The sequence below is a fragment of the Planococcus citri genome, chromosome 4 (genome assembly GCF_950023065.1).
Source record: "Planococcus citri chromosome 4, ihPlaCitr1.1, whole genome shotgun sequence".
Classification (NCBI taxonomy): domain Eukaryota; kingdom Metazoa; phylum Arthropoda; class Insecta; order Hemiptera; family Pseudococcidae; genus Planococcus; species Planococcus citri.
In genome coordinates this window covers 72,172,202-72,196,183 of record NC_088680.1, presented here as the reverse complement: position 1 = coordinate 72,196,183, position 23,982 = coordinate 72,172,202, and the positions used below count along the sequence as shown (strand labels likewise).

The 23,982-nt window shown below is 39.5% G+C and overlaps 2 protein-coding genes and 1 long non-coding RNA gene across 6 annotated transcripts; 2 read left to right on the top strand and 1 right to left on the bottom strand.

The window, feature by feature from the left end:
• Positions 1-6,085: 6,085 nt before the first annotated feature.
• On the top strand, positions 6,086-10,189 carry CPSF2 (cleavage and polyadenylation specificity factor subunit 2). 2 transcript variants are annotated; one of them, XM_065360947.1, is made up of 15 exons: positions 6,088-6,467; positions 6,537-6,696; positions 6,793-6,898; positions 6,975-7,220; positions 7,319-7,506; positions 7,638-7,760; positions 7,861-7,961; positions 8,035-8,199; positions 8,289-8,480; positions 8,568-8,647; positions 8,731-9,008; positions 9,113-9,263; positions 9,363-9,424; positions 9,558-9,695; positions 9,781-10,189. In XM_065360947.1, exons 1-15 carry the CDS (start codon positions 6,319-6,321, stop codon positions 9,871-9,873), a joined length of 2,232 nt encoding a protein of 743 aa, XP_065217019.1. In that variant the 5' UTR covers positions 6,088-6,318; the 3' UTR covers positions 9,874-10,189. The 2 variants fall into 2 exon arrangements, with proteins under 2 accessions (XP_065217018.1, XP_065217019.1); XM_065360946.1 differs by having other exon boundaries at positions 6,086-6,467; positions 9,113-9,424.
• A 642-nt stretch (positions 10,190-10,831) lies between these two features.
• Positions 10,832-21,162, top strand: LOC135843050 (uncharacterized). Of its 3 annotated transcripts, none has more exons than XM_065360789.1 (8): positions 10,832-11,554; positions 15,428-15,809; positions 16,513-16,749; positions 16,853-17,040; positions 17,125-17,272; positions 17,379-17,529; positions 17,633-17,735; positions 19,053-21,162. In XM_065360789.1, exons 1-8 carry the CDS (start codon positions 11,276-11,278, stop codon positions 20,541-20,543), a joined length of 2,979 nt encoding a protein of 992 aa, XP_065216861.1. In that variant the 5' UTR covers positions 10,832-11,275; the 3' UTR covers positions 20,544-21,162. The 3 variants fall into 3 exon arrangements, with proteins under 3 accessions (XP_065216861.1, XP_065216860.1, XP_065216859.1); XM_065360788.1 differs by having other exon boundaries at positions 10,833-11,554; positions 17,122-17,272; positions 19,056-21,162; XM_065360787.1 differs by having other exon boundaries at positions 10,833-11,554; positions 17,122-17,272.
• Positions 13,409-13,730, bottom strand: LOC135843057 (uncharacterized). Its single transcript, XR_010558231.1, has 2 exons — positions 13,654-13,730; positions 13,409-13,589 (listed from the first exon to the last, which is right to left on the bottom strand). It is a non-coding gene; the product is annotated as an uncharacterized LOC135843057 (long non-coding RNA).
• Positions 21,163-23,982: the final 2,820 nt, after the last annotated feature.

Here is a 23,982-nt window from a genome sequence, read left to right as displayed (position 1 = left end):
GTCGAGCGAACAATTCCGGATTACCAGCTGTTTCAAATGATTGGGGCTGGGAGTAGGTACTACTCCATAACTCGCCGCTCGCGAGAGAAGACAGGTCGTTCAAAATATAAGAATAATTCTGACTCTGATTTCTGAGAATCTTTTGAACTAAGCATATGAAACTCCTGTCGTTCCATTAGAGAGCACGCAGAGCGCACATTACCATCTCATATATCATCACCTAATCAGTAATCAGCCATCAATATATGTATCGACTTGTTCCATGTTTCATACTCAACCTTGCCAGTATGTAGGTAGGTATGTATGTATCTAGGGAATTTCAAAAGCACTCCACAGAAGATCAATTTTTGGCGTCGAGAACTGAGAATTTCAACTAGTTTTTCATCTACAGCTGCGTAGTCATGTCTAAAATGGAGGTATCTTGTATAATTGGTCTTTCAGACGGCAAATCCAGTATTAATAATACACAATAAAGGAGCGTTTTCGAAATCCATATCATCGGAGCTGAAATGTTCAGACACAGATTGTCCAATTCGCCAAACAACATCGTCTCGGCATTATCTACAACGTAATTTAAATTATTCGCGTTAATTCCTTCGTGTGAAGCACCACCCTCTTTTCGCAAGACTGTCGTCGGTAGTATTGATAGTGCCATTAAAATTGCAAACAATATTATCCATTTCAACCAAAACATCCCAGATCCAGCCGCCATTCGATGCAAACTGAATCTAAACGAAGTGTTTTTTAACCGGGGAAGAAACGGTAGATGGTAAAGGCAGATGAGAAAATACCGGTAGGTATGCTACATGATCAAAGTTGAGATTGTTCAGACACAAACCACCACCACTCCTGCTGGTTGAATAAGTCGGTTAGGTGATCCTCGCGTATTTTTTCACACCGAAGGAAGACTAGGATAAACAAGATCATAGACGATGTTCAAGTTCAAGTTCTCAGCTATTTCAAGATTGGATTGCCACGGACGGGAATAAAACTTAACGAACCTGAAACAAACACGACTCGAGCCGGCGACATGAGACGAGCGTGAGCATTATCAAAAATTCAATTTACACTTTGACAAAAAAGTGAACGTACCTGCAATATTTTTGATTTCTGATATCTCATGCCCTCAGCTCAGCCTCAGCTTCAGCTCTACTGCTCTACTGACGCCATCAATCGTCAAAGGGATTTCCACCCGTTCAACATTAAGTCCGTCGCATTATAGGGAAGGCAACAACACACAGTCAACCTTATCAGACTACCACGCGGTGTATGAGGCGAAAATTGTTGCACTGTGTAAAACCGGTATTTCAACGTTTTGTACATCGACGTTGCCAGTTTGCTACCATTCAGAACCTTTTGCACTTGCACATATTTATTTTTGAATAGAATTGAATTCATTTCATTCAGTACAATGGAGTTAAATGTATAGACGAAAACAAGTTGTCAGCTCAGCTGTCAGCCCTGTGCATATGGTAGTTTGCGAGGTTTTGACTCTGAATTAAACTTTATTTTACCAGAAATCTATCGCGGCCACCATAATATTTTATTGAACAAGAATTTCCAATTTTACAATTTTTTTAATGGTGTGAAAATTTTTGAATCATGTTAAAAAATGCGATTTTCCTAATGGGAAATAAATACAAAAATAAAGAGTTTGTAAAGCATCAAGGTTGAAAATCAAAATCTTCTGAAGGATCATATTTTTTATCAATTATCAATTATTTTTTAGGAAATTCTGCACTCTACCAAAATAGCTGTAGATGAATTTTTTCGATTTGTGAAAAACGTATTTCACTAAAAAATCGAATAAGTAGATTGAAAACCTCGCTACATTTTATGGCAGTAAATTGTTTTGTTCAGAGAAAAATTTATTTCAGCAATAAAAAAGTGAAAAAAGATCGAAAATCTCGCGGGTAGGGCAGCCGAATATTGCCACTAGCGCACCGCGGTAAATCTAGCTCGTCGCTCGGAGAATATGAAGGCGAAAATTGTTGTCAGTGGTGTTTGTGTAGTAGTCCGGTAGGTTGACTCTTGAACTTTGAGGCGTTAGAACTTCTGAACTAGATCGGGGACCCCCTTGTTTGATGGCGTCATTTTGTGCAGAAATTTACCAGCTTTTCGATGATATAAAAACTTTCGAAATCCTGATAGTTTTTCATCACTAAAATGGCATTTTTATGAGTTTAAAAAGGTGATTTTGGGCTATTTTGAACTTTGACGCCTCAGAACTTTTAAACTAGATCGACGAGCCCAACATTTTATAGCGTCATTTTGTCCAGAATTTCGTCAGCTTTCCAATGATATGAAATTTTTTGAAATCCTCATAATTTTTCATCGATAAAATAGCATTTTTACGCGGGGGAAACAGTTGAAAATGAGCTATTTTGAATAAAATTGACCAAAATTTATTTTTGAAGGTACTGTACGGTAGAAAAGTTTCAGCCCCACACAATGATACCAAAATGAAAAAAATCCACTAAATAGTTCCCTCTGAAATACAATTTTTCCATTTCAGCGCTACATTTTTCATCAAAAAATACAACTTGAAATAAGTAGCTTAATTTAGATCACTTTTTTGTCAACTTTATACTTTGACAAGTCAGAACTTTTGAACACGATCAACGACCCCCTTATTTTATGACATCATTTTGTAGAGATTTTTGTGCTCTTTCTGATGATGCAAAATTTTTTCAAACCCTCGAAATTTTTCATAGAGAAATTCGCAATTTTGCCTTTTTTCACCGTATTTTATCTCGTAAAACTGCAATTTACTCGATGAAAAACTATGAGGATTTAAAAAAATTTTATATCATCGAAAAGCTGGTAAAAATCTGCACAAAATGATACTGTAAAAAGTTTGGGTCCCCCATCTGGTTTAAAAGTTATGACAGCTTAAAGTACAAAATATCCCATTGGTACCATTTTCATCTCGGAAAATTGCAAATTTCTCTATGAAAAATTTCGAGGATTTGAAAATTTTTTATACCATTGGAAAGCAGATGAAATTCTGGACAAAATGACGCGATAAAATGTTGTGCTTTTCGATCTGCTTCAAAAGTTCTGAGGTGTCAAAGTTCAAAAAAAAACCCAAAATCACCTTTTTAAACTCATAAAAATCATTTTAGTGATGAAAAACTATCAGGATTTCGAAAGTTTTTATATCATCGAAAAGCTGGTAAATTTCTGCACAAAATGACGCCATCAAACAAGGGGGTCCCCGATCTAGTTCAGAAGTTCTAACGCCTCAAAGTTCAAGAGTCAACCTACCGGACTACTACACAAACACCACTGACAACAATTTTCGCCTTCATATTCTCCGAGCGACGAGCTAGATTTACCGCGGTGCGCTAGTGGCAATATTCGGCTGCCCTACCCGCGAGATTTTCGATCTTTTTTCACTTTTTTATTGCTGAAATAAATTTTTCTCTGAACAAAACAATTTACTGCCATAAAATGTAGCGTTATACTTACTTTCTGGAATGGTACTTGATAAAAATTGCAAACTCTTCAACACTACTTTACTAGGTACTCAATACTTGTCAAGTTTTCAGTGTATGAAAAAAGCTTGGTTTTTACTTTTTTAGTATTTTTTTTATCAGGAAATGCGCTTTTTTGAGAATGATAACTGATGCGGATTTGCAAAATGATTGCATCATTGAAAAGAGGATGAAATTTTCTGAAATATAGTGCAAAAAAATAATATGGTCGTCGAGATGGATTTTGAGCAAAATGCAGATAAAGTCAGAGTCAACCTTGTGGACTACTACAGATACACCATTGGCAACATTTTTCGCCATTGGGTCATTCCATGTCAACTCAACCAACGTTTTTGGGTCATGTCTTTCGATTTCGCTCAAATTTTTTTTCACAATATGTACCCACCCAGTAAGTGAGAAAGCCGCAATCAGTTTGGTCGCAGCCCCCTCAGGGGGCGGGTGGGGGGCTTCCATTATTTACACATATTCTCGAGGTACTCAACTTCAGCAGCCCATTCCTCCAAAACTACGATGCTTTGATCAGAACTGATTTCACAGTTCGAAAGAGCATTGAATTTTAAACTTTTTGAGTGTTCTGAAATTTTCAAAAGTTGAAAGTTGAACTTTCAATTTGAAAGTTCAAATTTCAAAATGGCGATGTAAGTGGAAGCTACGGTTTAAAATTTTGAAAAAATTTCCATAGATGTAGGTACATTTTGATACTTTTTCGAAATATTTAGGTTTCGAGATGGCACTCTTTGACGGTGAGGGAGCACCCCCACCCCCAATTTTGGGCGAAATTTTTGAAAGAAAATCTGGGGCATGTGATACATTGAATTCTATGTTTTTGGTGACGCTGAACACGAATATGACATCAGATTTTTGATAGGACCCCATCCACGGCCCCCAGCACCTCCCTAAAGGGGGTAAAAGTTCAAAAAAGCGTTTTGTTCGTGTGACACATGGAATAGTATGTTTTTGGTGACGCTGATCACGAATATGACGTCAGATATGTGATTGGATCCCATCCACGAGCCCCAACAATTTTTTTGGACTTTTACCTATTGGTGGAGGTTCTGGGGGCCATAGGTGAAGTCGATTCGAAAAACTAAGGCAATATTCGTGTTCAGCGATATCGAAAACATACTATTTCATGTGTCACACGAATGTGACCATTTTTTTGGGGGGGTCATCCCCTTTGGGGAGGTTCTGGGGGCCGTGGACGGATCAAATCAAATCGAAAATCTGACGTCATATTCGTGTTCAGCGTCACCAAAAACATACTATTCCATGTGTCACACGAACAAAACGCTTTTTTGAACTTTTACCCCCTTTGGGGAGGTGCTGCGGGCCGTTGATGGGGTCCTATCAAAATTCTGATGTCATATTCGTGTTCAGCGTCACCAAAAACATAGAATTCGATGTATCACATGCCCCAGATTTTCTTTCGAAAATTTCGCTCAAAATTGGGGGTGGGGTGCTCCCCCTCCGTCAAAGAGTGCCATCTCGAAACCTAAATATTTCGAAGAAGTATCAAAATGTACATCTATGGAAATTTTTTCAAAATTTTAAATGGTTGCTCCCACTTACAACGCCATTTTGAAATTTGAACTTTCAAATTGAAAGTTCAACTTTCAACTTTTGAAAATTTCAGATCACTCAAAAAGTTCAAAATTCAATGCCCTTTTGAACTGTGAAATCATTAATCTGGCGCAATAAAATAATTAATATGGTTTTCACCATGAATTTTAAAAATAAATTGAATAAAAACATTATACGGTCCTCGAGAATCGAGATGGGTCTTGACTCTTGAGCAAAGTACAGATCAATTTTGGAGTCAACCTTCCGAATGGGAACTAACAAGTATTCACCAGATCACCACCCATGAAACACAATCCCTATAAGAAATACGAAACATATCCAATTCAAAAGAATAAATAAAAATAATGAATGAAGCTTGAAGCGGTTCTCAATGGTAGCGAACTGGCAACGTCGATGTACAAAACGTTGAAATACCGGTTTTACACAGTGCAACAATTTTCGCCTCATACACCGCGTGGTAGTCTGATAAGGTTGACTGTGTGTTGTTGCCTTCCCTATAATGCGACGGACTTGTTCAACATTTCAATATATTTCGCCATCTACTCGTAGATTTCTCGATACGTGGGGAATCCGGACTTCTGAAAAAATATGAAGAAATGGAGAGCAATTTTGTCGATTTTTAAAAAATATTTTAAATTTTAAAATTTGAACTTTGAACGGCATCACCTTATCTCTTATCACGCACGTGTTATACCCTTACCCCTCCCTACCACTCCCATAAAAGCAAGTTATGCAACTCGCGAAAAAAAATAATTATAACAACTAGACGAGCGAAAATGAGAAAATCTTCTTGAAAATTATTATCGCAAAAGTTACGAAGTGGAAGTATCGTGTAAAAAATATTCGTATGCAGCGTTTTCGTTTTCTTTTTCTTCCAAAAGCAAAAATTGATGAAAAATGATTTATTTAAATTTTTAAAATTTTTAATTTTCACGAGAGGAATGCGAAGAGAATTTTTTGTAAGTTGCATCACTTCTGCCAAAGCGTCAGATTGGTCAGAGCGCAGCTAGTTGGCGCAGCTTACGTTTGGTGGTGTTATCACTTCACCGAAGCGTTATCTTCCTTCTTCAATTTTCAAATTTCGGTAATTCAACAGTAAACTAAATATATTCCGAATAATCCTAATTTTCTAGTGTTGTGGATTGTGGAAGCTTCTACGTCAAATGAATTATCATTAATTAATTACTCGACTGTTGGTTGTTTTCAATCATTAGCCAAGGTTGAAGACTATGAGATCGCGATGACGTCTATAATTAAAGTACACGCGCTCTCCGGCGCTTTAGACGAATCTCCTCCTTGCTACATTTTACAGCTAGATGAATTTCGTTTTTTACTGGATTGCGGATGGAACGAAACTTTCGACGAAGGTTTTATGAAAGAATTGAAAAAGTAAGCGGAACCCTAGCCGTACGAACTATTGTAGTAGTCGAATGCTGATTTTGTTGATTATTGTTACAGACATATACCTCAAATCGATGCTGTACTATTATCTTATCCAGACGTGCTCCACTTGGGTGCTCTGCCTTATATTGTCGGTAAATGTGGCCTAAGTTGTCCCATATACGCCACCATACCCGTTTATAAAATGGGACAAATGTTTATGTATGATTTGTATCAGGTAAGAGTAATTCACTGCGAAAGGAGATGACAATTTGTTTCCATAACTGTTGTAACCGTCCCGATCTAGCCTAATACGAAACGTTTATATTTCCAGTCGAGACATAATATGGAGGATTTTGACTTATTTACGTTGGACGACGTGGATGCGGCTTTTGATAAAATAATTCAGCTCAAGTATAATCAAAGTGTACCGTTGAAAGGTAAAAACTAATAAGAGTGTAGCGTTTGCAAAATTATATGTACTTTACGACAATTGTACGGAATATATGTTTACAGGTAAAGGATACGGTATTACGATAACGCCTCTTCCTGCCGGACACATCATCGGAGGAAGTATTTGGAAAATAGTTAAAGTTGGCGAAGAAGATATTATCTACGCTGTGGATTACAATCATAAAAAAGAACGCCATTTAAACGGATGCGAATTGGAAAAGATCTCTAGACCGTCTTTACTTATTACCGATACTTTCAACGCTGTTTATCAGCAGGCGCGTAGACGAATAAGAGATGAAAAATTGATGAGTAAGTTGGTTAAATGGTTACCCGGTACTCTTGTATTTTATTTTATTTTGTACCTATTTCGTTGACTCGTTGTTTTAACATCGTTGTCGATGTTTCAGCTAATATTCTTCAGACGTTAAGAGGAGGAGGTAATGTCTTAATTACCGTCGATACGGCCGGTCGAGTTTTGGAATTGATTCATATGTTAGATCAATTATGGCGTAATAAAGATTCCGGACTTATCGCGTACTCGCTAGCTTTGTTGAATAATGTCAGCTATAACGTCGTCGAATTTGCGAAATCTCAGGTATATGTACTTTTGAACTATTCGTCGCGTGTTTTGTTACTGTTATTTGTAACGCCGCGGTTCATTTTACTTTCGACGTATTTATTTGAATTTTAATTTAAATATAAACGTTACGTTACGTTACGTTCTAGATCGAGTGGATGAGTGATAAATTAATGAAATCATTCGAAGGAGCTAGAAATAATCCGTTTCAATTTAAACACGTTCAGCTGTGTCATAGCTTAGCGGAGTTGAATAAAGTTCCTTCGCCCAAGGTCGGTTTACGCGTTTTTACGCTCATTTTTTAGTTCAATAACGATAAATTGGTCGGGTTAGCCATTTTTCACGGAAACTTTTTTTTTTATTCGCTTACAGGTTGTCTTGGCTAGCACTCCCGATATGGAATGCGGCTTTTCTCGCGAATTATTCCTTCAATGGGCTCCCAAAGCGGTCAATAGTATTATTATTACAAATAGGTTTGTAATGCGGCGAATTACGCTTACGTATTTTTTCTACGTACATACTTTGAAAAAGTAATCTGCGTTACAGATCTCCCCCAGGAACTTTGGCGCGTCAACTTCTGGAAATGAACGAAACCAATAAGACTATGCAATTACTCGTCAAGAGAAGGGTTCGTCTAGAAGGCGAAGAACTGCAAGAATTTCAGAAAAAAGAAAGACAAGAAACATTCAATAAACTGAAAACCAGTAACGAGTAAATAAAATAAATGTTTTTATTCGCGTACCCTTTCCAGTTTCCAATTAGCGCCAACTTTTGGTCTGAAAATCTGTTTCATCTTACAGTTTCATCGAATTAAGTTCCGATTCGGAAGATGACGATATAAGTAACGTTGTCAAAGGTAAACACGACTTGATGATTAAATCTTCCACTCAAAAACAGCAAGTAGGCTTTTTCAAATCGAATAAAAAGCGTTACCCGATGTTCCCGTTTTACGAAGAAAAAATAAAATACGACGATTACGGCGAAGTTATCAAGTAACTATTCTTTGAAATACGTAATTCGTCCAATTTATATACGTAAGTACCCGATTGTATTGTAATGCGTGTGTACTCCTTTCGCAGAATGGAAGATTTCAAAGCGATGGATTTCGGCCACGATTCGAGTGATAAAAATTTAGTCGACGACGATGACATGATGATAGGTAAAAACGAAAATGTTATATTTTCACCTAATAATTAGTAATTAAAATATTCGACGCGTTAATTATTTTTCAACCCGAATTAGTTGACATTAGCGAAGTACCAACCAAGTGTACATCGTCGACTCGCAGCGTTACGGTCGAAGCTCAAGTTCAATTTATTGATTTCGAAGGCAGATCTGACGGCGAATCAATTCAAAAAATCATCGCCAACATGAAACCTAGAAGGTTAATATTAGTTCGAGGCTCCGAAGAAAGCACCCAAGCTATTTTTTCGCATTGTAAACAATATACGGATGCGAAAATATACGCACCCAAATGCGGCGATGTAATCGACGTCACTATGGAGACTCATATTTATCAGGTTAGCGCTTTTTAGTGTTTTCGGTCGTCGCGTCGCTTCGGCAGATGAATGAATCGTAAACATTATAGGTATGTAATTACCCTCGATCTGTGTATGTATTATAGGTTCGTTTGACCGACGCTTTGTTATCGTCGTTGGATTTCAAAATGGGCAAAGACGCCGAAGTGGCTTGGTTGAACGGTAGAATTTCCACTAAAAATAAAAAACGCCGAGCTAAAATCGAAGACAAAAACAAAAACGATAGCGAAGAATCACGTAAGTTGAACTGCGCGGTACCGGCGCAGCGTGGGTCGGGTATGTTTGATTTGAATTTAATAACCTCGGAAACGAACTTATCGTTCGATTGGTTTACAGCCGAAGACGAAGAAATGCCCGAAGATGACGTTTTCAATTTGGAACCAATACCCGTGAACGAAGTAAGTGTCCCGTGTTATGTAATGTATTTTTTTTTTAATTTTTCGAATTTATCGTTTTATGTAGGTACCAAATTAGATTTGTGTTTCCGAAACTGGTTATAATTTTGTTTTCTGGTTGTCTGTATTTTCGCAGATAACAGGTCACCAGCCCGTATTCATCAATGAACTGAAATTATCAGATTTCAAACAAGTTTTAACCAAACACCAGATTCCTACCGATGTTTTAGGCGGTGTGTTATATTGTTGTAATGGGACCGTGGCTGTGCGTAGGGTAAGTGCCTTCGTCTTTCCTATACGAGTGCCGAAGCGGGTACATTCGATTAAATTTTCTATAACGACGCGCGTTTAATTTATAGATCGAAACGGGAAAAGTTATTTTGGAAGGTTGCCTCAGTGAAAATTATTACAAGATACGGAAACTATTGTACGAACAGTACGCTATCATATGATGAAGAATGATGAAAAAAGCGATCCCGTTGCGTGTGATAATTATTGTATTTGTAGAACTCATTTTTTTTATCCGTGTTTTTCATTGTTTACGAGTATCGAAATGATTTTTCTTTTTCCATATCTAGTTGACGAATAAATAGAGATTAAATTTGTATCGATATCGTTAAGAAATATGTGTATTGCGCTCTTTTCTTTGAGAAAAGGTTTTTAATTGAAGCGGGGAAAACGTGAGATGTTTTCGACTTTCGTATCTAATATTTAGACAACGGTGAATTTTTTCATTTTGTATAAAATAAAATATATTTTCAATTGAAATTTGAATCGTCGATTTTCAATTTCTGAAACACGATGATGTGTTGATTTTTACATCTGTAGGTTTCAACCTTTAGGGCTCGAGTATAGTATACGGTTGAAAGTTGAACTTTTTTTTTCCGCCGAGTAATTATTTTTTCCCCCCTCGTGTTCTACCTGTACCTGAAGATTATTATCCCAAAATATTTATGTTGGAACTTGGAAGTAAGTACGATTCTGCGGGAAAAATACGTAGCTTTTAAATTTATTGCAAAATCAAAACGTGAAGAAAAACTAGATCCACGACATAGATCCTCGAAACAAATTTCTAGAGACGTCATCGATGTAATGGAACTGTTGAGTGCGTTGACGTTTTGGTTCAACGCCGTATTCGGTTAAATCGTTTTTAATTATATTTAACGGAGTCGCGGAACAATGTAAACATTTTATTTTTCGATTTTACGCGAAATTTATGAATTTTGATGGTTAAACAACTCGTATTGTTCTATTATATGGGGTGAGCGGATGACTTTGAAGAAGATAGGTACATGAAACCTATACCTAGTTGGCGTACATTGTAATCGGCTATTCGAAAGGAATATCTGCGAGTATCGTCGATCTATGCGTTTGTATGCTATTGAAAATATTTCTGTGACGTCATAGGTAATTATTTTTGTTGTCAATACACATACAAATACATGAAAATAAGATTGCAGTAGTGTGTACTTTAGAAAAGGATGAAGTAGAAAAATTTTGAGTCATTGTGCTTAATTGAAAATTTTCAACGATTTAATAATTAATAATATTTAATCGATTAACGCGAGTGATTTTCGATCAATTTGAGTACGCGTAGTGTTTTTCAAAAATATCACGAGGTAAAATTTGTAATCGGAGTATGTATTTTCATTTAGTTTGTAAAAGTGTGCAAGTTTTTTATTCGAGCCTTATGCCTACATTATATGGTATTAAGTTAAGTAATTGACGAATGGTGAAATTTTTTGAAAATTGCCAAAATAGTTTCGGCCTATCGTATTCGAATTCGAATGCATAATTTTGATTAGACGTTCGCGATGTTCGACTCGTAATTGTTTCGAATAATACCTAATCGAAATGGAACAGGATTATAAATTAATTGGTGCCCCTTGCGCGATGCGAGGGCCGTACACATTTTATAAAGCGTTCAAGTACACAAAGAACGGTGTCACGAATATTTTAACAATCAACGAGTTTTTCTTCGTCAAATTGTGGAACGATTCGGATTTTATCAGCATCGGTGAATTGAGATTATTATGGGAGGATCAAAGTTGCGATAAAGCTTTGGCCAGTTTACGATTATACATTTTACCAGAAAATACACCCGACGGAAGAGTGGGTGATGTTCACGGAGAGGTAAGGGTTTCTATTATTAAATTTAAAGCAACTACTCTAGTACTCTTCTCTTTAGTCTTTACAGCTTAGCTGATACAGCACACTAACACTCGCACCTCGCAGTCGCATCGCACATACCTACAGCTACGGCTATGTCTGTGTAGCTAACTAGCTATTAGCTAAATACTCGAATACTCTGTCTGTAGACTACGAAATTTTCATTACGATCGAGCACCTCAATTCGAGTGTTTTTAGTTTCGATTTGCATCGGCGATGATAAATTTAGAAAGTTGGTTTTTATAATACATACGAGTGTATTGTTGTAAACTCGATGATCGAGTATGACCGTTGATTCGATTCAATTTTCGGTGTATACCGTGTTTTCTCATTCATCGTGCCAATGTGCCATTCTTATTTACAAGTTGGAATTTGGATTTCGAAACCACGCCTTACACAGTACACTACTTCGGAGTAATACTCGTACTCGTACTCGTACGTATTGTACGGTTTCGAGGATTTTTCGCAGGGCCCGTCTAGGAGGTACATGTACACAAAAGCTAGAAAGGAAATTTGGGCCTCGGGGAAAATGGAAAGATTCCATAAATATTATGTATTGTGTAGTGTGTACTACTCGTATTATGAATGAGATGAGTGAACGTGTACGCGTACGCGTCTCGCTCTCGGTGCGTTTTTACTGCAGTTTCAGGTTGAAAACTCGATCATCATTCGCGTTCTGGCGTTCATCCTTCGTTTGTTTTTGCGCGTTTTTACCGACAACCGCATAATGTTGTTGCTGTTGCTGTGAATGCTGTGCAAGTGCCATGCCCCCATATGCCAGTGGTGTGGTGAGTGGAGTGCCGGAGTGGATGTGGAGTGAGAGTGAGAGAGAGAGAGTGAAGGTTGCAGAGTAGTGTGTACAGTGTACATAATACGGTCACCTTATTAATTTCTTTTCTTCCTTTTGTCTTTTTCATTTTCAGTGTAAGTATTCTTCTCAGTTCTCAGTTCTCATTAGAGAAGTAACTTCGTCGAGTATTTCAATATTTTCAATATTGTGGCGGAGAAGGTAGGTAACTGCCAACTGGGTATCGAAATTGATTATTCTTATCGACTTGGACTTGAAGACTTGAAACGTGTAAAATTTCACTCCAGATAGTAGATTGGGATTTTTCAGCCGTATCATCTGGGTTTAGCGGGTTTCGTGTAATTTCATTATTCAATTGCCCCTGCCCGTCCCTTACCCTTACCTTATTCTTGCCTTCCCCAGTTCCCCTCCTGCCATGATTCCTGCCACTCACACTCAACGCCGTGTCTTCGTAAAATGGCGGAAATCGATTATGGAAATTATTGAATTTTTTTTTTTTTTTTTTTTTGTACACGGTTACTCGAGTTGATTATTTTGAAAAAAATTTTTATTCGATTTGATTTTTGGTTTGCGTAGGCGAGGAGATATTTAAAAAAAAATTCCCTCGCCGTGTTACCGTTATTATTGTCGACTTCTTTGTACCAAGTATCTGGTCTCTACGACAATGATGCCTTTAATTTAAATTATTTACTAGTCGACTTCTAAACGAATACGAATACGAATGCGAATGCGAATTGCGAATGAAGGTCGAATCACGTTTGAATGAAAATTATATTTTTCTGTCGTTTTTTTTCACGGTTATCAATTTTTTTTGGCTTTGAAGGAATATTTTTTGAAAAACTTGTTACAAATTTTATTGATTTTTGAAGTTTTCTCAACGCTTGAGTAATGTCCTTGACGTGTTGTTTTGGCGCAATGTTGGATTTTTCCTACTGTACAGTGTACAGAAATTACAGAATACAGATCAGCTACTACATAGTACATACCATGTTGAAATAATTTAAGAAAAATTATCAGATTTCATTTTTTTACTGAATTACTCGAGCAATGATTGGAATTGATATTCTAATTTGAATATGGCTTCCTACGTATCGGCCTGTTTCTTAAAACATTGAAATTCCTTTTCTTTTCTTTTTCAACTGACGGAAAATTCCTTGAATTTGATAATGGCATGGCATCGGCGGCGGTGTCCTATTTAAATATGCAATAATATGAAATAATATGTAGTATGGTATGGTACCTGAGCTGTGCTTACTTATTCGTATTCGTATTCGTATTCGTATTCGTATTCGTTGTCGATATTCGCGTTTTAGTTCACGATCACGTATGCCATTACCATTATTTTAGTTTAGAATCATAACTACAGTATTGCGCATGCGTATACAAAGTTCATTTTATGCTTCCTATTAATTTTATTTTTCGGTGTTACGGAAAAGATTTCAAATTCAAATTTTTACATTTTTCTATTAAAATGTAATATCGGATATCGGATATCGGAACAAAATTCTTATCTGTGTTTTCCTATTTTACCTACTGCTGCTACTGTACTTCTTTTTTATCTAATGATGCTCAGCGAAAGAGAGAAAGAGGAACTTTCAGTTTCCACGTGATTGTTTCAATTGAGCGTTATATCCGAGGTTCATTTTACTCGTACGAGTATAGTATTGAAGTCCCTTCGACGTTGCCATATATATACATACTCGTAGATACCTATTACCTACCTATGTCCTATGGGGCTATGCCATTTGATTGAAGCAAAAAGCGATGTTTTATATTTTGACTTGTGAAACACGAATTAGTATACACTATACACTATACAGGTACCTCTACCTATAGAGAGGGAGATACGTAATGGTATGCACCATACCAAATACCATACCAAGGGATAGGGATAAGGATTAAGGATTGGTTTGGTCGCGAAGTCGCGACTGCAACTTGCAACATGGGACAATAGTCGCTTCTCTCACTTCTTTAGTTAATTGAATAGGCTACACAAGGAGAAGGACCGGTGAAAACGTATGAGACGAGTCGAAGACGATTTTATTCGCCATTCCCCAATCCCCATCCACCACCACCAGTTGGCGTGTAAAGTGTAACCCAAACTAACTGCAGAGTGACGAGTGTGTAGGTAGGTATAGGTAAAGGTATTGCCGGCGGTGTTTGTTCGGAACATGGTTAAAATGAAACCCAGTCGAAGAAATGAGAGTTCGCTCAAAAATACGTATCGAAAAGGGCGTTGAATTTTTTTTAAAAAAAAAGTCCTTTTTATACAAAATGGCGATACTTTGGAGTATAGCCTCACTTTGCGCGCATTTCTGCGAGGCTAGAAAAACGTTGTTGGGACATGTTACGTTTGCATTTGAGCGAAATCTAGATCTCATAAAGCGCAGACATTTTTGATGCAGCACCTGTGCTGCGGCTGTCGCCGGTAGCCGGTAGCCGTCCGCCGCGCCGTCGTTAATCTAATCTGGTATCTGGTTCGTTTGTTTATCTGATGCTGTGGCTGTTTAGCTGTCTAGCTGTAGTTGGTGTTGTTATCGTCGGATTCTCGCGCTTTTCCTTATCACGAATTAACGCCGCTAGATAAAGAGAACGATAACACTTGTCGGCGTGATGTCAGAATTACTCGTACTGACCACTGACCGATATACCCCCCGTATACTCGTATGTAAACGGTCAATCGCCAGTGAGCCATTGGGAAGACTAGGACAGGAAATCGCCGATGATCGCGAGTACGAGTAATTAGGTTTGCCATTACCACGCAATTGTGCCGCCGTAGTAAAAGAATTAAAAACACTGTTGTAAATCATCGAACAACGATGTAATTTTAACGCTGAAATAGCCGAAATTTGGGGGGGGGGGGCGGGGGAGTTACGAAATTGTGACTAAATTTGCCGAAAGTGCGTCCTACCTATAGAATAGACTAGGTATAGGTAATTTTTATCACGTACGACTGCGAGTATACCTACTCGTAAGTTGATAGATACGCATTACGCATCTAATGTTTTGTATTGTTTGTGCTTGTACAGGATGAAGTATTGGCGATAACTGAAAAGGTGATAATTAAATTAGAAGACTTATTAACTTGGATCACAGATGCTTCGGATTGGCATTGGGGTCTGTCGTCGGTATGGACCAAGCAAACCGCTGCCGCTGCCGCTGCCACTACCTCTACCTCTACCTCTGCGGTCTCTGCGGATTGTGTGAAAACCGAAGAACGCGTCTGTGAGCCCGATGGCGCTGCTACGGCTCCGACTCCGACTCCGCATGATCGCAAAGTCAACGGATCTCTCAAAGAAATCGAATGCCACCGAGCAAATTCCGCTTCTGCCACGCAAAATAAATGCAGTTCTTTAGAAGATTGTTCGGCCATCGATTACTCGGACGTATTAAAAGAGAAATCCCAACTTGGTCAGTATTTTTTTAACCTATAGCGAGTAATGATAAATTTCGTACGTACGAGTAATTGATCTAAAATACGTATGTACTATACGTCGCAATCGCAACCCTAGTCCTACGACCCTCTAACGGGAAACGGCAAGGTTCGTCGACCGGTAAAAGTGAGACGAAAGAGGAGTGCACGCAAAAAAGCTGCGCACTGCTGTCATTTCTCTTCTCTCGTATTACGAGTACAATTACATACTCGTATTTTTCAAGCAAAAGCGGATGCACGAGTAGATAACATTCGTTGCGATGCGATGCGATGGCGTACCGGCCGGCGCAGCGCTTCAAGTCCAGCTTTCTTATAGGACTAGGGCGATTGCCGGTGGTTGAAATGAATTTGAAATTTCGAAAACTCACGCCTCCTACGATTAGTGAGACTTTTCAATTCGCTTCTGCGAAGCTCCGCGCTGCGCCAAATGAAAAATTGTACTTTCTGATTTCTCCGATGGCGACGACCGCGAGCTAACGAAAAGATTTCGCATTTTCGCCTGTTCACTATGCTCGTCGAGTCGTCGCAGTTTTGACAAGATTTTCATCACATACGTACCTAGACCTACCTATATACTTACTCGTAATTACTTAAGGTATTACGAATCCGATAGTTGATAGAGTAGTCGTGCTAATTCTATAATACCTTCTACATTATACCTATTTTGCTCGTCTGTTATAGATTTCACAAATTGGGAAACTCGGACTGGTGTTTTAGTTCTAAGCTATTCGAGGTATTGTCGTTACCGTGCCTTGCTCAGACGTCTAGAGGGCTCACGCCACGACTGGCTTAGAGATGATCTGATAGCAGCCCTAGGAGGCTTCACCACCACTTATCGTACCACTAAGATATTATTTTGTCGCGATACGTTCGACTATCCGGAGCTGGAAGGCCACGAATTATTATGTAATCATTTAGGTACGTATACGTGTACCCGGTGTACCAAGTGTACCTCTACCTCTGCGGTACGCTCGCTACTCGCCGATATAATAATTCGATTCGATTTTGTTTCGCTCTTCAGCTCCGAAATTGAGAAGCCGTATTCCGAAAAAGAAGAAAACTTTGTACCCGTCTCCGGATGTTTCGGAATCGGACGCGTCTTCCGATTACGGTACAGAAGACGACGAAAGATCGTCGTCCGCCTCGTCGTGTTCATCGTCCGCCAATTCAAATAACAGCCTCGCCAATCGATTTGCTTCCAATTTCGAGGTACGAAAACCAAACCAACCAATCTAACTTTCAATCTTATCGTATTTTTAAAAAAAAAAAATTAATGTTTTTTTTCCACAGCAGACTGGTGCGAAACGACCTGATTATAAGAAATTGCCGCATAATAACCAGGTATCGACGGCCCGACAAGCATTTACTCAAAATTTATACGCTTTTATGAAAGCTCGACTTACTCCGATCGGTAAATTACCTATGATTGGTAACAAAGAATGTACGTACCTACTTACCTAGTACCTGCTACTTACTACTTGAACAGAATACACGCAGAAAGGACGAGTGAAAACTTATATCTGTTTTTTTTCTCCATTTCATTGCAGTAAATTTATACGAATTTTATCACAAAGTCAAGTTACTAGGAAATTACGCATCCGTGACGAATAATAAATTATGGAAGTACGTTTTCGAAGAATTAGGCGGCGATCGAGGCGATCCTTCGATGGCAACGTTGACGCGAAAATATTACGAAAAGTTGGTATCGAATTTTGTCGATTGTACTCGTAGTTGTTTGTTGTACCGTTTCAAAGGTGCAAATTTTTAACCCTTTTGTCTTACTTATTTGTGCTCGGTGTAGATTTCTATTACCCTACGAGCAACATATGTTACAACAGCTGAAGCATTCGTCGATCAATCAGTCGACTAGCGTCGTTCCCGGTAGTGGCTCAATTATCAAATCTGTGAGTAAAATATACGTATTACGTAAAAGTAGGCTTACGAATTATCAAGCATTACTTCTCGATTTTTGGCGACCTTCTATGTATTTTTCATTTTTTCTGCTCGCTGCTTTCCGAAGTAGGCCCCTCGATGTATGTATTTGCAACTGGTGTTGGAGTTTCTTCTTCGTTGGAAACGATATACTTACATTTTATGTATCTACGTACGTAGTTCTTTTCTCTTTTTCCAAAAAAATCGAGGTTTTTGAAAAAGCGTCCGACATCAGTTGTAAATGCTACGTGTTTCGCGAGACTAACCCGCATCCTTCTCTTTTCGATAACGATATCGCGTCAATTTTTTTCCTTTTCGACGACCATACTCACACTCGCACGTACGAATTACCTACATACCTTTATCCGCATCTACATCTACATAAATACGTATGTAGTACGTGTAAAGTTGATTTATACATGTGTACTCGTTTCATGATTAACAGAAATGTATTAAAAGAGAAAAAAACGACCATTTGCGATCGAATCGATGACGGTTGGTTGGACCAAGTATTAGTTCCTTGGTTTGGTGCCGTGCTGTGGCGCTGGCGTGGTTGAGTTGTGGTTGTTATGACTGTATCAGTGTGTTCTGCGTACTCCGCCGTACGATGTTACCTCGTTTCCTCATGTACTACGTTTTTAAAAAAATGATAATAAAAAATTTTTTTAAAAAAACGATGACGATATACGATTTATTTTCAATTGTCTGTACGACCGAGTGTGCTGGAATCGAGAGAAAGATTCGACTTTGTAAGCCAAAAATGAGCTAGCTTTTGCGCAGCATATGTAGAACGGATGAGTTGAGAACATTTTTCGCTCACCCTCGTCGTGTTTTCGTTCTCTATTTAAAAAAGTAATAATAATAACGACGATGTAATTGAAAACAAAATGTGCGCTCTTGATAGACGAATGACTTGAGGGAAAAAAGGCAAAATTTGAGAGATATTTTTTGTAAAATTGTCAACTTTTCACCGATTATTGAAGGAAAAAGTAGTCGTTTCAAAATGGCGAAAGTAGGCGAGGCGAGGCGAGGCGAACGTTTCAATTTTCGGTCATCTTTCGATCGATTATTCGCGCTCGTGCTACGCGAAAGGAAATAAAGGTTCGGTAGGCTTACGAGTACGAGGGATAGATAGAGCTCGAGAGTAGAGCATCGGCACGAATCGGGTTTCCTACGCCGCGCTGTCAATTGGAAGTAATGCGTTTCGCTTTAGAATAGCTAGACCTACACGTAGAGCGTCGAAAATGGTGCGACGTAGTGTGCAAATTTTAAAGACGAATTTATTTCAGCAGTGTTTACCGTCGACGCTGAACGCCGACTACCGATACCAAGCGGATAGAAGAAAAGTAGTAACCACAGTTAGGCCGGTTCCAGGCGGCGTCCGATTAGCGGATAGTAAATCGACGGCTGCTGCGATGGCGGCCGCAGCAACGTCCGCAATGCAGATGCTAATGATGAAGTCGTCGTCGCCTTCGTCGTCGTTGTCGCTGCAATCGGTGACCGGAGGCAAAGAAAACATTCCGTTATCGAGAAAAGTGTCCGGCGGCGGCGGCGGTGGTGGTGGTGGTGGTGGTGGTGGTGGTGGTGGTGGTGCCTCCTCAGCAGCCACCGAGCTAGTTATCGATCTCTGCGCCGAAGAGGAGGGCTCGTCCAGGAGGACGCCGCCTCGAAAAAGCAACCCGACTGAACCCGAAGTGATAGATTTATGCGAAGAGCTGCCCATCAGACGATCCGTTCCGTCGATCGCGGCCACCTTACTGCCGAGAAAGCGAAAACTGGATATATTGAGAGAAGGCGGTCTAGAAGTGACACCGGTAGCCTCGGCCGGCGGCGGCAGTGGCGGCGGCGGTGCCGGTGGCCCGAGTTCCCGGTCATTAACGATATCGCGCAGACTTCCTCCGGCTTCGGTAGCGATATCGGCTATCGCCAGCGGCGAAACGTCGCTCGAAGTTATCGATCCTAAGAGAAGTCAGAAAAATAGATCGAATCGCGCCCCCAGTCAGATACTCGATCTGAGGACGATGAGACACGCGCACGCGGCTGCTGCTGCCGGCGGCGGCGGTGGCGGCAGCGAAGACGAAAATTCGCTCGTAAAGAAATTCAGTCCGAATTTAGGTCCGAATATCGAAATATCCTTAGTCGGTAACGACGCGCCGTCGTCGGCGTCGGCAGCCAGCAACGGCGGCGGCGGCGGCGGCGTTAATAGCCTACGAAGGGACGAAAAGAAACGCAAATCTATACCGCTTCCTATTCCCGCACTGCGTAAAATCTCGACCGGCGAATTATCCGTTCAAAATCTAGCCGCCAGCGAGGACAATAACATGTTCGAGCCGAAAATCACGCTGACCAGTAGAAAAACTTCGTCGTCGGACGTGACGTTTACAAAAGCTCCTAGTAAATCGTCGAGTCCGGCGGCGTCGGCCGCCGCCGCAGCAGCAGCAGCAGCAAGCGCTCATATGAAAGATAATCAAACGACAGCTTCGCGGTTACAGCACGTAAATCCGTCTCTGTATTTAGCGGCCTTTTATAATTCCATGTATCCCGAATCGGATTCCGAAACGTTTATATCCGCCCACGACGGTGCCGACTCCGCTAATCCATATCAAATACAGCTCACTCAACAGCAGATCAGTTACGTTAAGGGCGCCTTTATGCATCAGCCTGGTCAGCAGCTCGATATAGATACCGCCACCGAAGCGTTCGCTCAAAAGTTTACGAATATGCTGAAGAATGGCTCCGTTTCCATCGTGGAAAATTACGAAAAAATTTTGCCCGATTGAGCGTCTCGTCGAGTGCGAGTACGAGTATTCCATTTTTATTTATTCTCACGGCTCGTACCTCCCTTCGTGTAATGTGCGAGACGAGTCTACCGACGGACCTACCTACCTACCTACCTACCTGATATGTTCACGGATCGCCGTTGATTTTGTATTTTCAAATCGTTTTTGTTCTCATTTTGTTTTGTTTTTCAATATCACGTAATTATTACGTACAATGTTCCGATATGTAGATCATATAAATTATTATCGTGTATTTGTATATGTATAATTTCGTAACACTGTATCATAATTACGATTTGTGAATATTTTTCATTATGCTTGTACGTATTTGTAATAAATTCTAAGCAATATTTTGTTCAAATTGGCCACGATGATATGAATTTGCGCTTTTTGGTTATTTTGATACTTCTACGTAGGTAAGGTAAAGGTACTAGGTAACTAGGTAGGTCTACAATTACACGAACAAGTTGCAGGATTAAATTACTCGTAACTACACTTTTTTTAAAAAAAAAGTATTCCAAGTAATTTTTCGTTCTGTTTTAAATTCTTCCTTTTTTGTTTTCGAAGACGTCTACGGAAATTGTACGTACGAATTGTAATATAGGTTTTTATTTATTAACTCTTTTTTTTTTTGAGAGAGAGAGAGATTTTTTTACAAATTGATACCAATACAAGCTGTTCGTTGGTAGATATATAAATACATACATCTTGATAGCTTGTAATTCGGGTTTTTGCGTTGACCAGATAAATCTGCGCTTAGCTGAGTTTCGCAATTTTTCTATTACCATACCTCCGCTATTCTTTCGGCCATCGCGTCGTTCGTCCGCATTATTCATTTTTTTGAAATTGACGTTTGTAGATGCTGAAATTGTCGCGTGCAAATCGACGCGGAAAGTATGTGCCCATTGACGAGAAGGAGAAAGAGAAAACCATGTTCCGATTGCGAGTAAAGTGCACCAATTTCATTTTGTACTCGTACAACAACTTGGCAACGCAGTTTTCGCTGTCGCTGTAAATCACCAGCTGACCAGCAACTCGTAAAATTCTTGTAAAATTGAACGAAATTCAGAAAAATCGTATAAAACATCGTTTAAACGAAACCGAAAAACAGAAATCGAGCCTCGAAATCGATGAAATTTACTGAAAAAAACTAAAAAGTAATGAAATTTCAGTTAAATTTGACAGAATGTAGCGAAAAATTACGGAAAATCGCTGAAAAATGACATTTTACTTGGTAAAATTTGACAACATTCCGCAAAATTTGCAAAAAGCATCGGACGAATCCTATTTTTAAACGCGAATAAAAGAATTGCAAAGGTAAATCGTAATAAAACGCTGATACATTGGCACTTTGGTAAAAAAAACTTGGAGAAAGCATTTTAAATCACCAACAATTCCCGATGAATTGATAAAATTTCACTACCTAATTTAATTTCATCGAAACTTGAAAATATACGAGTAGTAATTCAACGAAAATGTCGTAAAATATGGTTGTACCTAATCAGCAAACTTTAAAAAGTGCGCTTTTTCTCTCGGTTACCGATCGTTTGGAAGTGAATATTGGAAATTTTTCTCCCTCATAACGAACAAAAATTGTACCTATCTTATCCGGAAGCAAAACTGCAAAAGTAATATTCGAAGATTTTGTGGATTATCGCTCGAGAATCCGTCAAAAATTACTTTTTCTCCCTCAGTTGAATAAAAAGTACCATTTTAATGCTTTGGTTTTAAGTTGCGTTGAAAAGATCAAAGTTTTACGACATTTCTGCTGAATTTTTGTCCAACTTTACTGATATTTTTTCGTAATTTTTTTGCAGATTTGGAGTGATTTTAATGTTTTATTTTGCCGTTATTTCGTCGCTATTTCCCTAAAGACGACTGAAATTTCATCAGTTCTGGTGATTTACTTGTACAGTGATTTTTACGCTGTTTTTGTGATTACTTCAGCGATGCAGTTTAACTCGATCGTTTATTGAAATTCCTTCGCTTGATAATTTTTAGTAATTTAGAGTGATTCTCCAGGCTTTTTTCTTTTTCGCTTTTGCAAATTTTATCGAGTTTTACAATATTTCAGCAGTTGTAAGTAATTTACGATGATTTTGATGCGAAAAAAAAACATTCCAAGTCGATGATAATTACGAAAAATTCAAATTTCAGCAAAATAGGCAAAATGTAACAAACGTTATAATGTAGAACATCGTCATAGAACCGATGACTGATAGGATACGGGTAAGAAAACTTGAAACCCCGATGGGCACTTGTATAGCAAAAAATATGCATAATTGGGAGGTACAGAGAGGAGACAGACTACGGAATATGGAGGGGACGAATCATCGATAATTTGGCTATTGGCGTCGATCAATTTTTTCGCCAATCTTTGTAGCACTATTCGAAGAAACAAGATGCGTAGGAATGGAAATTTACGATTCAAGCTTATTGGAATTTGGATGCATTTGTAGCGTTTAGCACGACCACGACGATCGTCTGGTTTGGTTCTTGGAGTTGATATTGTAGCGTGTGGCGCTCCGGGCTCGCCGGTCACTCGAAAAATGCACAGGTACACTATATGTAGGCCTAGGTACGGTTGGCTTTGGGTTTGGATTAAATACTCGTATGTTTACGCCGCGCCGCGCCGTACGATTACCGTTGGCGTTTGCCAACTCCAAGTCGAAGATGGCAAAATGGTAACATCGTGCGATCGTGCGAAGGGATTCTTGATTCGGTTTCTTTGTCGATGTGGGTGATAACTGATAATTAAGCCATGCCGGATACCGACACCGGCGACACCGACAACGGCTCAGCTGCTGATGTGACGGCGACCGGGCGACCGGGCGACCGTAGGAAACGGCTACGGGCTACGGGAGCCACCGAGAGGGTACCGTCGCAATATCTGACAACGTTGCCCTGTGACAATCGCAAATTACCTTTACTTTTAAAATAGGTAGGTAATAATTTCTTCTTCAGCTTCACTCATTCATTATTTCTGTTCTGGTTGGTGTTTGATGTGCGATTTTCTGTCGCTCAAGCTGAATGTTGATAGCTGTTGGCGCGTTTAGCTTCAGCGTTGTTTGCCTCAGCCTCAGCCCTCAGCCCTCAGGCCTCGATGCTTCGGTGAACCGGAGTCCGTACACTTTGCACGGGCAAGGTTATTTTATGTTATTAGGTTCGCTTTTCGCTTTTCGCTTTTCGCTCGTCGCTTCGTTCGTGGGAGAGATTGGACCGAAACGGCGAAACCGAATCCGAAAATAGGAGAGCGCCGCCCGCGCCCGCGCCCGCACCGAAAGAGGAAGGTGACGATGCCGATGGTGACAGCGTCGCGCCGCACCGTACCGTCAGACCGTCACCGCTTTATGGTGTTAAACCTGTACGGTTGTACGGCTGTACAAGCCCTTCGCACCGCTGCGGCTGCACTGTTGCTGCGTTCTGCGTTCAATGTTGG

What these genes read in the sequence shown, in the direction of transcription:
- CPSF2 (XM_065360946.1), top strand. Translation starts at nt 6,319, where the DNA reads ATGACGTCTATAATTAAAGTACACGCGCTCTCCGGCGCTTTAGACGAA. An exon ending in AAGAGATGAAAAATTGATGA is followed by an intron (nt 7,221 to 7,318) that starts GTAAGTTGGTTA and finishes TCGATGTTTCAG; the next exon opens with CTAATATTCTTCAGACGTTA. An exon ending in ATAAAGTTCCTTCGCCCAAG is followed by an intron (nt 7,761 to 7,860) that starts GTCGGTTTACGC and finishes ATTCGCTTACAG; the next exon opens with GTTGTCTTGGCTAGCACTCC.
- LOC135843050 (XM_065360787.1), top strand. Translation starts at nt 11,276, where the DNA reads ATGGAACAGGATTATAAATTAATTGGTGCCCCTTGCGCGATGCGAGGG. An exon ending in TGGGTGATGTTCACGGAGAG is followed by an intron (nt 11,555 to 15,427) that starts GTAAGGGTTTCT and finishes GTGCTTGTACAG; the next exon opens with GATGAAGTATTGGCGATAAC. An exon ending in GATTTGCTTCCAATTTCGAG is followed by an intron (nt 17,041 to 17,121) that starts GTACGAAAACCA and finishes TTTTTTCCACAG; the next exon opens with CAGACTGGTGCGAAACGACC.